The 15,830-nt window shown below is 40.0% G+C and overlaps 1 protein-coding gene across 1 annotated transcript in view; it reads left to right on the top strand.

Annotated features, from left to right (window-relative positions):
* The window catches only part of LOC307024272 (netrin receptor UNC5D-like), a 208,726-nt gene that overhangs the window by 168,125 nt on the left and 24,771 nt on the right, over positions 1–15,830 (top strand). Inside the window, exons 7-12 of the mRNA XM_079658261.1 lie at positions 1,240–1,404; positions 1,738–1,770; positions 4,265–4,450; positions 7,906–8,055; positions 9,414–9,632; positions 10,952–11,036. Of these exons, the coding sequence (XP_079514387.1) occupies positions 1,240–1,404; positions 1,738–1,770; positions 4,265–4,450; positions 7,906–8,055; positions 9,414–9,632; positions 10,952–11,036 (838 nt within the window). The remainder of the gene's footprint in view (positions 1–1,239; positions 1,405–1,737; positions 1,771–4,264; positions 4,451–7,905; positions 8,056–9,413; positions 9,633–10,951; positions 11,037–15,830) is intronic.

Below are 15,830 nucleotides of genomic sequence, written 5' to 3'. Positions count from 1 at the left end.
ACTTCGCAGTTAGTAGTAGTCTCCTTTCCAGCAGTTACATTTACTGGGAATTCATTGCACGTCTCCACTGCTGATAGTGACAGTGGTTTGAATCTGAAATGTAGAGCAGTGGACCTTAAAACTGAGAAAATGTATGGGAAAAGAGAGTGAGGGGGGGGAATGCAAAGAGAGGATTTGGGAAAGAGAAATCAAACAGCAGAATCTCAGCAGTTTTAGTCATCAAGACGTCCCTGTAATCTGCTCGGCCAGTGTTTTCCTAGGCAAGCCCACATTTATGATTTCTACCACAACACCAGTATAATTGGAAATCAGGTCTAAGAGAAAAAAGTTATCAGCGAAAGGCAGTGCACTCCAAACATTATCTACCCTTGCCAACTGCCTCCTTCTGAAGGATTCTCTGTGAGTTTGAAAATAAACAGGGCGCATTTGCGTTTAGATTAGCAAGAAGAAGGGAACCTTTAAAGCATCTGGAGGTGGAAAGGAGGCTTGATGGAGTGTAGCATAAGCATAGTGTGTTTGTGCTCCAGAGCAACACACCACCTGAGGAGCAAAATGTTTTTTTTGTGAAGTTAGTAGTGCAGCTGTTGCCTCGAAAGCGTTTAGCTATAATTCACAGGGATCTATTAAATGATTCAATTTAGGGCAATTGTTCAAATCTATGTGAGCATCTTTGACATTTTTCTCAGTTGGTGTTCCATAAAAATCGTATCTTTTCACCCTTTGGCGACCAATGTTTTTTTTATTAGGAGGCTGACATTTGGCATGAAGGTTGTGTGTGTGTGTGTGTGTGTGTGTGTGTGTGTGTGTGTGTGTGTGTGTGTGTGTGTGTGTGTGGGTGTGTGTGTGTTGGTGTGTGCGTGTGCGTGTGCGTGTGCGTGTGCGTGCGTGCATAACATCTCGATAGAGTAAATAACAGGTTATGGGTCACGATAAGGTCATTCCTTAAACCATCTCGGCTGCTCCCCTTTGTAAAACAAACAACAACAAAAAACAAGTGAGACTAATACAGAAAATATATCTAAAACAGGGTTAAAATAATAATAATGAATGTGTTTATTTTTGTTATGCACTGACTACATCATGATATAAGACCATGTACAGGCCCCACCCTCATGTTATTATTTTGTTTTTGCCTCGTCCTTGCATCCCTATCTATCCTATTGTTGGTCTTTGAACATATACAGTACAATCAAATCTAACTGATTAAAACAATGTTATGTGTATCTGCCCCCCCCTCAGTGGATGGCAGCTGGACTGAGTGGAGTGACTGGTCTGTGTGCAGCTCAGAGTGTGAGAGGCAGCGCAGCCGAGAGTGCACGGCCCCGGAGCCCAAACATGGAGGCCGGCTGTGTGACGGGGGGGCGCTCGCTACAGACAACTGCACCGGGGGCCTGTGCACACAGAGTGGGTCCCATCACCATATCCCCCCCCCCGGTCAACACTGAGAAAAATATAGTTTTGCCTCATTACTGTCACTCCCATTGTGTTCAGGGGCTGTGTCATTATAGATTTACCGTTCATAGTTTTTGGCAGTGTGGGCTAGATCATGATCGTCATTATAATCATGCTCATTACCAGAATCCTCATCCATCTTCATTATTCATCCTCTCCACATACATAACCACAGTGTGCACAGGCATGGTTGCATACACAAGTAGTAATTAAATCAACTGAGACTTGTAGTATTCAAAAGGTCAAAGAGAAACGCTCAATTCTCATGTTTCTCTGTCTTTGCAGATCGAAAGTTGCTACACGATGCTAAGCCACAGGGTGAGTGTCTTCTCATCTTCCATTACTATTATTTAATTTTAAAGATATCACTGCCTATAACCATGGCCTGGCAGAAGACTTGAGCAATCATTGAGTTTGTACAACGACAAGACAATACTTGAAATCGATTGGCTCCAGGGTTGTTTTCATACGGCCTGACTGCTCGTATTTAGCATCATCACAGCCTTTATATATGACTTATACTTGGTCTGCTTACTTAAGCTGTTGCTAGGCTACACAGCCTCTTATCTGCCGGAGTCGGATAGTAACATTGAGTCTTTGACGAGCACAGCGTTTTTATTGGAGACCCTGAAACGGCAAAGCTTTTGTCAACATGGTGAAGTGGCAGTAGGGAAGAGAAAGCAAGCAAAACTATAATTTGAACAGAATTATAGTTTTAGAATCATGATGGCAGGGCTTTAACGATCACAGTGAATGGTCCCTTCCTATTCAAATGATCCTCACTGCAAAAATCAGTACACAAATATCAGCACTCGTAGCAAAACACAGTAACAGTGGAGTAACGGAGGCAAAGTTAGGAGTCCACCTCCATAGTTTTTTTGACAGGATGCAATTACAGTTGTGTCATCAGAAGATAATTGAATAAAGCCTCCCACATGTTGTTGTGAAAGAACATGATGAAAAATAAACAAAGAATGAATGAAATGTAATGTTGATATACAAACGGAAAAACTCATTATTTCCTTTTCGTCCCTACTTTCCTAAATCCTGGGCTTATATTCTATTTTTTCCATTCTGTTAATTGCCTCCGGGGGGTTTGGATGGAAATGAAAAGCCCCTCCTGACGACACCCCCTTGCTGAGGTGTACTCTCCCCTCAGTCGCCTGGCCTCCAGCGCATTTTACTTTGCCTAATGGATAATTGCACTCAGCTGCAAAACGTAATGGCCATATTTCAGCTGTAATATAATTTGCGCAATCATTTTTGTGAATCGTACCTCGAGACGGGTCAGATAGCAATTACAAATGAGGCACACTTCATGGACCTATCATCACCCACAAACTACTTATTTTGAAGTCGCCCCAGAACATGCTGTCATGAATTAGGAAACAATATTTTAGATTTGAAGTCTTGTTATAAGAGAGACAGATCCCTCTGACAGGTGTGGTTTTGAAAACTAACACTCTGCATGACTCATTCTCCTGCACTGAAAATAAAGGTGAGGGTTATATCAGATGCAGGTATTCTGATGGACAGGTATAACACATAGTTTTTCAGTAATCAACATATATGTTATAAGGAATACTTTGCCTTTTAAAGCATTTTATTTTCAGGCTTGTCATAGAGTATACTCTCCTTGCTTTAGATTGTGTTTTTTAGGTATTGTTTTCTCCACGCTTGGCACACATGTTCACTCCATTTACAATAACATACTGTGTGTTGGTACATGTCACTTGTTACTTAGATTCAGCGGTCATTCAAATATAAAAAGAGAAAACACTTTCTCTTTTAATAAACATTGTACAGTGTGTTTATTTTATGGATGCTATTCAATTTCATAAACTGAATCACCTGTTTCCAATGTTATTATTACCTAAGTTTCACCTCTGTAACAATATAATGTTAACTTGAAATACCCATATTTTTCTTCACATCAAGAAAAGCGTTTCAAGTCAAGGGTCCAGTAGTTTGTGTTTTAATTGTTTTATGCATTTTTTCCGTCCAGGCTAATAGGCTATTTATGTGTGTATTACCGCTGCATATTTTCCACCTTCTAAGGCACAAGCACACGTCCTCCTTCCTTGTCCTTTAACACAGTTATGTATGTATGTTTGTCAGAAACATGGAAAAAAAAATGCATCCAGGCTGCCAAAACTTCCCAAGCCCCCAATTAACCCGCTACTGTAGCTGTTAATGCCGCTTTGCGTATTTTGTCAATTTCTCCTCATTTGAGCTTCAGGCTACTTAGAGGATTTCTCAGCATGTCCTGTTTCAATGCAGATCTCATTATCTTTCAAGAACAAGCTAGCATCCCCTTTATTTCCCACTCGTTCTTTTTCTTTGTTGAGTTGGACGCTGCAGCACTGGTGGGACCAGATAGAGCATAATCATTGCCGATGAGCTAATTTAATGAATTGGTTTTGTCACATTATCCCAGTGGAACACAGAGTGCCTCCAACACCAGAGCAAGGCGGTATTTGAAATGACAGTCAGGTGCTGGGTTGATTATAATCGCCTTCCTTCCGAGGTTCCTCATTAGTAGCTTTAACACTCCACGATGGAACAATGAAGCTGTGCATCAGGAGGCAGGGCAGACGAGGAATAGAAAACAAAAAAGGCACTAAAGTAGTTTGAAACGAAGGTAAACTTGCCTCCTAAAACAGTATTCATATCTTAAATTAAGTGGACGTTCCTTAGCAACACAGATTTTCAGTTTATCCTGGGAAATAACGTCCACCCGCTTCCTAATTAAGCAGAGTGAAAAGTTGCTCAAAAATGTGACTCTCTGTCTTACTCACTCTTCCTTCCCCAGATGTGGAGAGCAGCAGCGACGTGGCCCTGTACTCCGGCCTGGCTGCAGGGGTGGTGACGGTGGTGCTGCTGATCATCGCTGTCACTCTGTACCGGAGGAGCCAGAGTGAGTACGGGGTGGATGTCATCGACTCCTCCGCCCTCACCGGGGGCTTCCAGTCCTTCAGCTTCAAGACCTCTCGTCAAGGTGAGCCATGACTATGTGTCTTACAAATCCCATTACACACCAAATAAATACAAACAAATCCCAGAATGGTGCAAAGAAAGGCTAAATCCCACTGTGAACATAGGCTTTAACCACATACCGTACCTAAGCAGTAACATCAACAAATGTATAAAAGTGGTTGAAATATCAGAGGGCAGACGGAAAATAAGGTTTTATAATTCTTCCTATAATCATTTCCCTTTAACAACCTGAGTTTAGGACATAATTGTGTGATGACGTCTTAAATATCACACTATATATATTGGGAATATGCAAATACTAATGTGGCGTGTAGAAAAGTAAAGGACGTTTCCGGGTAATTTGCTTGTGTGAAGATACATGTCGGATGATTGAATCATTTATGAAATGATGCACGGCGTTTGCCGGTGTTTACATAATTACACTAAGCAAATCCCATAAATTAGAGAATAAAGTTGAAATATGCGATTATGAACTGTATTTCTGCATATTCACACCTACCCTTCATGTGCTGTATGATAGATACATGTTTTTAATTAACAATAAGAGAAAGGAACCCATACAGCATGTAGCCCCCAAAGTTATTGGTGATCATTTTAATTAATCTATCGCAGTCCATATTTAATGTTTAATAATTATTTAACTTTTAAGAATGTTCATTAATATAATAATACTAATAATAATCCATATAGAAGCTCTGCAATATACAGGCATGTGCAATATAACCTTGTGCAATTCACTTTTTATTTCCTTTCAATTGATTTACAATCTGTAAACAGTATGAGCATTCTCTATATGGTCACTTTGAAAATATATATGTACCATGTTTTACTTATGTGCTACGTGTTTGTTTTTTTACTTATTGTGTTTTTTCTCATGAATAACTACGTGGTATCGTACATTTCCAAGTAGCGGGACAAATAAAGAAATTCTGATTCTGAAAATAAATAAACAAAAAATACATGAAATGGGTTTATGTGAAACGTTTGAAGAGCCTCTTCCTAAAGATACAAGAAGTGTTCTTTGTCCTTGACGTTGCAATAAGAGGTTTTTAAAGACCAGTTCAAATACAGTACGACTAGAAATGGGCACTCAGTGGAGTTCAGAGCTGCTGTAATGTTTGATAGAATGACTACAGACCACAATATATTCTCAAATAACCAAAAAAGACAGATAAAGATTCTTCACCCAATGAAATGGCATTTGGATTGATTTTCCATGAAGATACAGCATTACAGTTTGTCTCCAGGCTGTAATGTATCAAGTGATCGTGCAGAAGAGTATGGGGATTTGGTTGATTTACTTTTCATAAAGTAACAAAATGAAAAATAGACTTTTGACATCAACTGCACTCGTACTACTTTTAATAAGATTGATGATTCATAAGGCCCTGAACATGTGTGCAAGATCAATTCAAGTCTGCAGTTTGCCTGGTACAGTGAGATGGCATTATAATATAAATGAAGTGTCATTCTCCTCCAAACATAAGAACAAAGCAAAAATGAAGAAGGGCGACCAAACATGGGTCTCATTTTTCAGCTTGTCTCATATAAAGTAAACCAAATAATACAACACACACACACACACACACATACACACACACACACACACACACACACACACACACACACACACACACACACACACACACACACACACACACACACACAATCAAAGTGAGATGAAAACAAGATACAGAACACTGTAACACTGTAAGTGTACTCACACCTTAATGTCAAGCGAGCCGATAGTTTTGTATATTCTTATGTAATAATGTTTATTGAAATGAATTATGCATACTTTGCTTTGTACTGTGATATAACTACATCAATTATTTAAATGCTGTATGGGCCAAAATTACTGGATTTAATTTGTCTGTTTGTTCACTTGAGCCCTCTCGACATTCTTGCTGTAGTGCACTAAACATCCAATAACATCCATTATAAAGCCTCGACAATACATCTATTGCTTTTCATGAAAATATCAGCAAACCCCAAGAAATACATTTACTGAAAACTCAAAAGCCAATGTCATTCTTTTGACAATTTTAAAATACCTTTTATGACTACCTACGACTTCTTTGGTACCATATTTTAAGCAAAATATTAAGAAAGAGGTGTTTATTCACTGTAATGTGTCAGTTTGTGACATTCTTGGCTCTTTTTTATATTGTCCTAACTTAAACTTAAATGAATTATTCATGTTTCAAGATTAAAACGCCTTTGTTTGTGTTTTAACATGTCATTCACTCGGATCCTGAATGGAGCATTTATGGCTCTTTGTTTCGAGGCACAGAGCTCAGGAGCGTGGTGTGTTTTGACCACAGATTGAGGCATATTTTTACAAGGCTGGCATTACGGGGCGCCACAGCAACAGCTCTCAGCGGGGCATAATAAAGTTCATTTTGATAACACAGCAGGAGCCAGGGAAAGCTTTAATCTTGGTCCCTGTTCTCCTTTCTAAAACAGCCTCCATACATCCCAGCCTGCCCCCCCCCCCTTTACACTTTGCAGCCTGCTCTACACTGCTACAGTACTTATATATTAATCGTTGCAATTATTTTACGCCATCATGTCCTTAATCATAAGTCACTATGACAACGGCTCACCCAATTCCCAACAAAATAAATCAGCAAACACCATCTCAATGCTCATTAGGAGAAACCATGCTGTTTTCATAACCGCGTCATGTACTGCTCGCTGAAACAGCTGTCCACGAATCATTCATCACAAATAATTTCACTTTACAATTAACAGATTAATCTCATCTGTAATAGCCTTTCTATGTTCCTCTGTGTTTCTTAATTGATCCAAAAGGAAATGTATAAAACATACATACAGAGGTTTGAGAAGTAAGTTTAAGAGTTTCTCTCCCACAATCCCACACCCATAATTAATAATGCATTAACGTCTTTTAAAGAAGGGGATTATTTAAATTACTTGAATGGAGTAAATGCAAAAATTGCCTCCGAAATGTTGTAAAGTAAAGCATAAAGTAACTTAACGTAAAAATACTCAAGTGAATTATAAGTACCTCAAAATGTTACTTAAGTACAGTACTTGATTAAATGTACTTTCCACCACTGCACACACATGGTTGCCTCAGCAACGCCTTTTTATTAGAAAAAATAATGTAGATATATAAATCTACAAATTGATTCAGTATCACTATGGCAGATTGTCACAGTATTTTTGAACATCCGATTTAAGTATATTACTGCACCACAGTAGCTGGCCCTTTAATTGGGACATTGTACGATAAGGAGTTCCTGTTCCCATGGGGATTTAATTATGGTAATACTTGAAGGATGTTAAAACCTAATTGTCTTGACACCTTATAGGTTTAATTGTTGTTGATGGAGGCCGTGTAAAGTGTCACTCTCTGCAAATGTGATTGTTGCTTAAAGATGTCTTATTGTTGACAGTAATCTGCATTTTCTCTCTTTGTGTGTTTTTCAGCAAACCCTCTGCTAATGAACTCATCCATGCAACCAGATCTGACAGTGTCGCGCACCTACACCAGCCCTATGTGTTTCCAGGACTCCATCGACAAGGATCTGATGGCTGAGCGCTCACTTCTTGACCCATTGCCTAATCTCAAGGTCAAAGGTCAGCAAATAGATGTGCGTTTTGTGAGCCCCTGACTGTGGTGTTCAAATACTTTTTGGAAAGGCAAGAAAATAAGTTTGCTGTTGCTGTTCGGAAGGATAATCCATCTTTCTTTGAACCTGCTTTGAGGCAATCTCTAAGAAAGCTGTCACAAAAGAAAAATGGTCATGGTCTTGAAGGGCATCACAAATTGACCATTGCTAAGCCACGTCCTTCTTAGTTACTATTGCTACGCCTGTCAAGCTTTCCGCTCTTGCGCCGCACATCTGCAGTTTACAGTGATACAGATGTACAGCTCTAAGTGTGTGGTAGCTTCTGAAAAAAATAGCTTCTTGATTTCAGACAAAAGCAGGCTTCAGACATCAGATTTCCTGGCAAAAATATAAACTGTTGCCGGCAGATTATTACTAGATATAGCTGAATAGCTGATTTCAGTAAAATGAGCTTCATTAGCTGGTTGAAAACACCACCTCCAGATGACTTTTAATGTCTTTAAGCACCTATGAAGATGAAGTTAAGTTGGCAAACGAAGCACTATCTCAAATTACAGTCTATAGTCTAGTAGCTAGTTAGCTATACACGCTAACAATTGTAGTTTACGTTATAGCATAAACACACTATTTAATTAATTTTTTACAATTCTTACATTCTGCTTTTGGTTTTGGGGGAGATTGGGGAGGTAATATTGTGCTCATTTTAAGGATTCATACTTTTACTTTTTTACTAGACCTTGTTTTATTGCTTCAATGTTTATAAAGCCCCTTATTCTCATAACAAATGTATGAATATATCAGATTTTATCCTAACACTAAAATGCTTGGTTTTTCGCACTTGTTTCTTTAAGCCCTCCTCCCTAAGAGAGAAGGTAGAAAACCTGAATGTTTATCAAATCTCATGTGTTCTTACTTAGGCAGCCAACGAAAAAAATGTTGCCCTATTTCCCAGTTTGTTGGTTGGCACTTCCAAACCAAATATATACTGTATATATACAGTATAGCTCGGACAAAACTTTTTTTTTTTCATGGTATTTCTTACTACAGATCCATGCGTACTGCTTTAGCTTGAAGAGAAATCCAAAGCTTCAAAGACTTGCTGTCCCTAAATTCTGTTTGCTAAGCTATAATTCGACAACTGCTGTTTTAAGGGACGGTCAATTTGGAGAATGATTGCTTTTACAGACACCATACTGAATTCAACATCTAATGTAATCCTCTAATATCTTGCTGTTACATGTGTCTACACTGCGGTGGTAATTGAGAAATTGAGTTCACAGTGATGCCCTATACCTGTTTTTGCTCTGGGTCTAATGAACAGTGTTAGTTTAACTGCAAAAACGTTGTATTTGATTGTTTCTCTAGGGGTGGCAGAAAGGGCAGAGTACCATGTCATGTCCCACCCTCAGACATTTCCACGGGGCCTGGCTCCAGACTACAGAGGGGTTCCAGTTGGGACCACGCTGGGCAGAAGAGGCAAAAATCTGTTCACTCCACAAGTCTCTCTGACTCCCAGCAGGCCTCTTCACAAAGCAACCGCAGTGTTTGGTTATGCTGGAGGCAGGCTGGTGGTGCCCAACACAGGTGAGCCCACTGTAAGAGACTTCATTCCATATAACCCAATGTGTAAACTGACATTCCTTAAACCTAAAACTAAAGAAATCGCAGAGAAGCTGAAATCTATATCTTATCATTGTTTGAAACAGCAGCAAAGATGATACAGGGAACCTTGTAATGCGTTTTGAAGTTGTTTGACCTTGCCAGTGTTGGCATGCAGCGAATATTTGGAAATGTCTTTGATCGACCGACTAACATGAACATGAATATCTTATTTACTGAAGCGCTGAAGTTAGACAGCTTTGACATTTCTATCCAACCAGTGCATCCTGACAAACCCAATCAACATGTTTCATTATACGACAAAGTGTTCTAGCTTTAGTGAATGTGTAACTTTATAAAGAACACACTGTACACTATAAAGTAAATGTTCACTATGTAATGTAAACCTGTGATGCTCAGTGTACCACATTATTAAGGCAGCTTTTCCTCGTGGCCTACATTCATCATCCTGTCCCTCGAGGGCCTTTATCAACTGCAGTGTAGATTGGCAGTAATTGTTTATCATACAGTAGTGTGTGTATCTGAGACACAGTGTGTGTGCTTGTGACAAAGACGCTCTTGGCAGCATTGATTCACGAGGCCTCCGGGACCCTCTTCTTTTTCCTCGTGCCATCACCTTTAGTAAAGGGACATGACAGCAGGGCAGTGTGTGGCTGTCAGTGGTGTAAAGTAACTAAGTAGATTTACTCAGGCTCTGTACTTGAACACAATTTTGAGATAGTACTTTCCTTGAGTATTTCAATGTTATGCTACTTTGTACGGTACTTCTAAGATAAGATAAGATAGTACCTTATTGATCCCAATTTGGGAAATTGTTTTAGTTTTTGTTACAGCAGCATAAAAGACTACAATTCAGAGGTAGATGGTGTACTTTTACTCCACCACATGTATTTAATACCTTTAGTTCCTTTACAGATGTGGATGAATGATGTGAAATATAATCAAGTGTTAAATCAGACTTTAGTTCCTCCTGGAGTAAATCCACAAGCTACCCTGCAGTATACAAAGTCATTCAAACTAGCTGCACCTTTACCAGCTTTGAGAACACTTTAATGATCAATCATTATAAAACATATCATATATATTATTCTGAAATGGCACTGCATAATGAAGGTTGGTAAGTATATGTGTACTTTTACTTGGGTGACATTTTGATTGCAGGACTTTTACTTTTAACAGAGTATTCCTACACTCTGGTATTTCTTATTATCTATATAATAGTAGTATTCTCCCACCGCTCTGCCTGTGTGCTGATCACTTTCTGCATGCCTTCTTCTCTGCAGGGATAAGTCTGCTGGTGCCTCATGGGGGGATCTCAGAAGACACTACCTGGGAGATGTACATGATCATCAACCAGGAGGACAGCAGGTGAGGACTCTCAGTACACACTGCTGTCTTTTAATCTTTCAACCGTCGCAGCACATCTCTCTTCCCTCTTCACTCCACCTCGTCTCTCCCTCTCTTTGCCGAGCATGCACACAAAGAGCTCACACAGATCCTCTCAAGCGGAGAATACAAGGTCCCATGTACTCGCACATACACACGTACAGATGCAAAACATATACCCACCCATCAGGGGTCCTTTCTCATCTTGCAGGCACTGCGGGGGGGAACATGATTTGTCATAAATACATTGGCAGCTGCAGACAGATTTCGATGCTGCCTTAAGCAACTGTCTCAGAGAGAGAGATGCCCTCCATGCCTCTGGTAGCCCGTTTTATGTTAGTAGACATAACATTGACAATATCTCCTTCCATCGTGACTGGTGAGAGTGCACTGTGAACTTTGTAAAGTCACGATGATCGGTGATATTGATTATGTTTTTGGTTCTGTTGAACGTGATATGCTACAAAGTTTGGATGACTGTTTCCTGCCAGCTCAACTCTATTTCCGTAACTCTGATGTCAGGATTCTCACAAAGCTATTACTTGAGGAGGAAAAGGCATGATAGATAAGAGCCATTTGAAAAGGGGAGTAATACCTGTGACTTGTTTGCAACGGAGCCTCAAACGGTATCTGACAAGCAGGAGTCCATTTTTGGACATGTTCTTGATTTATAGCAGACGGTATCAATGTGTCAGCATGTCTGTGTGAAACCCCGCTAGCGAAATATCACCCTAACAACGCGGCTAACAGCCTGTGCTTCTCAACGAATTTCAATTTCTACATCCCAGGGAGAATCAAAAGTGACATTTAGTGCCACGTGAAATTCAACTGCGATCTCACCAGCACCCACACATTAAGTGCCGAGGGTCATTTGAGGAAAAGATACAGATCAAAGGTCACCTTCAGGTTGGGGACGGGCTCAGTTAGGGGGCTGGTTACACCCCCCTGCCCAAAGTCTCCCCAGTTCAGCCTCGGCACTGCCCTCCAGGCTGCTGCCCTGCTCTGATAAGCTGATGCTGTTTACTTTTCTGGCTGCCGTCTGAGGAGCTGCAGGACCCGAGCCCCACTGAGCTGTCAGTCACAGCCTATCTTCTGACAGCCGCAGAGTTCAGCAGAGAAATTGGATCCTTTCTTTCCATTCAAACTCGGTCATCTTCATAAGACGTTGCTCTCCTCTGCAGAGAATAAGAATCGATTGGCTCTGGCTCGGTTTCAGGTGTTGGAAAGAGCTTTAGTTCGTCCTCTAGGCTTCACCAGGTGGTTCTGTGTGCGATCCCCTCCAGCGCAGCAGGGGACAGTGGGTAGTCTGAGGACAGCATCATAGTTTGTGAAAAAATATCGCTTTTAGGATGTGACTCATGCAAGTTTAGGGAAATGAGTTGAGCAACATCATTCTGATTTGTTTGCCTCTGTGTTTTCCCTAAGCATTGGCTGAAGGCTTAAAATCACAGAATCGCCTTGTGGGAATTTCTTCCAATAAACTGATAATAATTCTGTGGTCAGAGCTCAATGTCCCTGGTACTTTACAAAACCGTTTTTCTGGCCATAACTCAATTGAAATGCTAATTTGTGTAGTTGACCTGGACTGAAATCAAAAGTAAAATTATATTTGTTTCTTAAATGTTACTCAAATTACATATCACTGTATTACTTAAAACGTGAATAACTCAAAACTTTGTGAGACCCAATCTATTTCCTTAATTATTTTATATATTATGAACTTTTCTGTGCGGAAGTCCTAATAATTGTCTCCTGGTGTGACATTATGTTTAATGATAATATTTAATTCAGAGATTGTCAGACAGAGAAGAAATATATGCTCAACCATTATCAACTTGTGTTAAATATTTACCTACAACAATAGTAATCAATTTTAATTTACAATCATGTTATTGCCCTACTAAATGATCTACACATAGGGACTTTTCATAAAAGTCTTGCTTATTTTCATTATAATGAGTATAAAACCTGATTGAACTAAAAAATATCTTTACATATCCATAGTGATTCTATTACTCTTTTTCTATTCAACCCTTTTCTCAGGCATTTGAGAACCAAAATGCCTATTTTCTTTACTTTCCTTTTTGTCGCACCACAGGACATTCTGTCACACCAATGGACACCGTTACAAAAATATGCCAAGTTTTGTACAAAATCTTTATTATTTCATCTCTACTCTCTAAGGTTATATTCTGAACATCAGAACCAACAGTGCTATTTAAAAAAAAATGATTGGCTAATAGCCATCATAACATCATGTCACATCATAACATGGACATAAACGGAAATGTGAATAACAATGGATAGCTTGAAACATATTCAAAACAATTCATTAAACAATTCATCCATAAAACTCATTAATGTTCATTCATGTAACATTCAGTAGAGATAACTAATTTCATTTTTCAGTAAAATTCATTGAACAATTGATAAAACTCATTAATGAAAAACATTCAGTAAAGATATACACATTCATTGTTAAGTAAAATTCAGTCACATCTGTAGTTTGACTCAAGTGGTGAAACAATGACCACTAGCTCATACTGTAGATTTTGGTGCTTGGGACTCGCATCATGTTTCTACATTCTTTCAGATCTGATCGAATAGTAACCAGTCATATTTGGTGAGCTGTGCAGCACGCTGGTTGGGCTCTGGCTCGGAGATGACACTGGCGATTTGTTCTCTGTGGTAGAAAATGCAGTCTGGCTTATTAGGCCACTTGAATACATTTCTCTTTCCATGCTGAACCATGCAGTTAATCTCAATGTTGTCAAGAAGTAGCTTGGTGATCTGACCAACAAATAGTTTGTTGTCATAGCTAACTATGACAAACTTTCCCACAGTGTACTCTTCATTCTTCTCCATATCAGTACCGGGACTCTCAGCATAGGTCTTCTGGATGCTGTCTGGCTGCAGGTGATCAGAATTTGCATTCGAAGAATCGTCCATCCTCATCTTAGTTGGTTTGAAGCATTCAAACATCTCTGGGTATTGGCAGAAGCAGCTCAGATCCCTGTATTAAATCTCTCCTGGACAAAAAGAAAGTATCTGGTGTGTTTTAAGAAGCCCGGGGACTTTTGGAACTGATGGTGGCAACATTTCATTGAAGACATTAATGTCACGTTCATCAATCCATTTGATTTGGACGTTCTCGACTTCTCTGTTGATCAGAAATTCATACAAGTCCTTCGGATTTTGTAAGTCTTTCCCCCCATGGACATGGTTGTCCGCCATCCGTTTCAAAGCTCCACCAACTCCATCAGGTGCACCCTTACCGTGGGCTCTCTCTGAGTAATTCCAAGTGATTTGCTTGAGCCCCCAGGTATAGGGTACACTGCTGAGGAGGAAACAGTTTGCCCTATTTCGATACTGTGTGACTGTGTCAATCTTTTGGACCGAGTTTTGCATCATTTCCTGTATTACAGGTTTGATATGGGCCCACGCAGCCCTTTCATTATGGCTGAGAGAGTCAGAGATTGTGGCATACGATTGTGAACCTGTTGATGTGTAAGCCACTACTGTGTGGATGGATGCCTGTTGTCGATTTCCTCCAAAATGAAATAATTGAATCTCTGTGTTCAATTTACAGGCATAATTTTCAGAGAAGTCAACATGTAGAACTATTTCGTTCTCTCTCAGGTTGTCTTTCAGTTGCCTGAATTTCTGGGCCTGGTGAAGCCAGTTGAAATGATGGATGGCAATGGTGTCCAACTCTCTGTTGAATTCCTCAACAAGTTTTGACACTGTACCATTTTCTGTTTTCTTTACCCAGTTTTTATATGTTTTGTTCCCAACCACCACGTCTTCTTTCGTCCAGTGTTCCCATCTGGCTCGCTCGTCAGGATTATAAGCCGCAAGCTTGATTTCATCATAGCAGCACTTTGTGCATGTTCGATTCATACAATGTAAGTCTTCAGTATTACAAGTAATACTTGAGAGGAGATATGATAGGCTTTTTGAGGAGAGTATACCCCTCTGTGACAAGCTGTCAATTCGGAGCCGCATGTTTTCATGCTGGTAGCAGGTACATGTATTACGATCATTTGATCGGGCTTCTGTGACAAAGAATGGCTTATATCGCAGGGCTCGACATTAAGGACTGCCCGATGGCCCGGGGCCATCTAGTATTTAGCTCGGGCAATGAAGCCTCACCTGCTGGTTGCCCGATCGGGCAATCTATTATGCCAGTATCATGCAGCTCGCGGATCCAGTAATGAGTGACCCGACAGTAAAACTAAACATATCTATAACTAGTTTAGGTAGTTTGAGAGGTAATTTAAATAACTACGTGTGATTTTCTAACCTGAAGTGTGTGTTTTGTTCCGCTCACCGCTGCATGTGATCATGCGGAGCTGCGTGTCGACTCGTCAGCAGTAGCTGATCTCTCTCTCCCGCCAGTTTAGACTTCACTCGCGTTTATGTCCATATTGATCAGATCTAGCTAGTTCTAGCTAATGATATGACTACCTGCTTATTGAAAGACACCTAAACAATAAGCGTCGCTATGCAACCGGGTGAGGCCGCAAAGTATAGCGCAGCCTTATGCATTTGTTTACATACCCACCAGAACCCCGAGGCATTACCAACAGATCAACGCACAATCAACCCATACAGGACATCTCTTTCTCCACATTAAGTGTTAGACATTAGAATTGACTATTCTTGTCTGTCACATACTCTTCTTGTCTGTCACATCAGTGGCGCTAAAGGGAAATTATTTTGACCGAAGAGATTTAGATTTGCCGGCTAAAGGGAACTCTGACGTCGCCATTTTGT

The sequence above is a fragment of the Notothenia rossii genome (genome assembly GCF_949606895.1).
Source record: "Notothenia rossii genome assembly, chromosome: 11".
Classification (NCBI taxonomy): Eukaryota; Metazoa; Chordata; class Actinopteri; order Perciformes; family Nototheniidae; genus Notothenia; species Notothenia rossii.
Note: the sequence above shows the minus strand (reverse complement) of the source record. Positions and strands in the feature narration are given on the sequence as shown.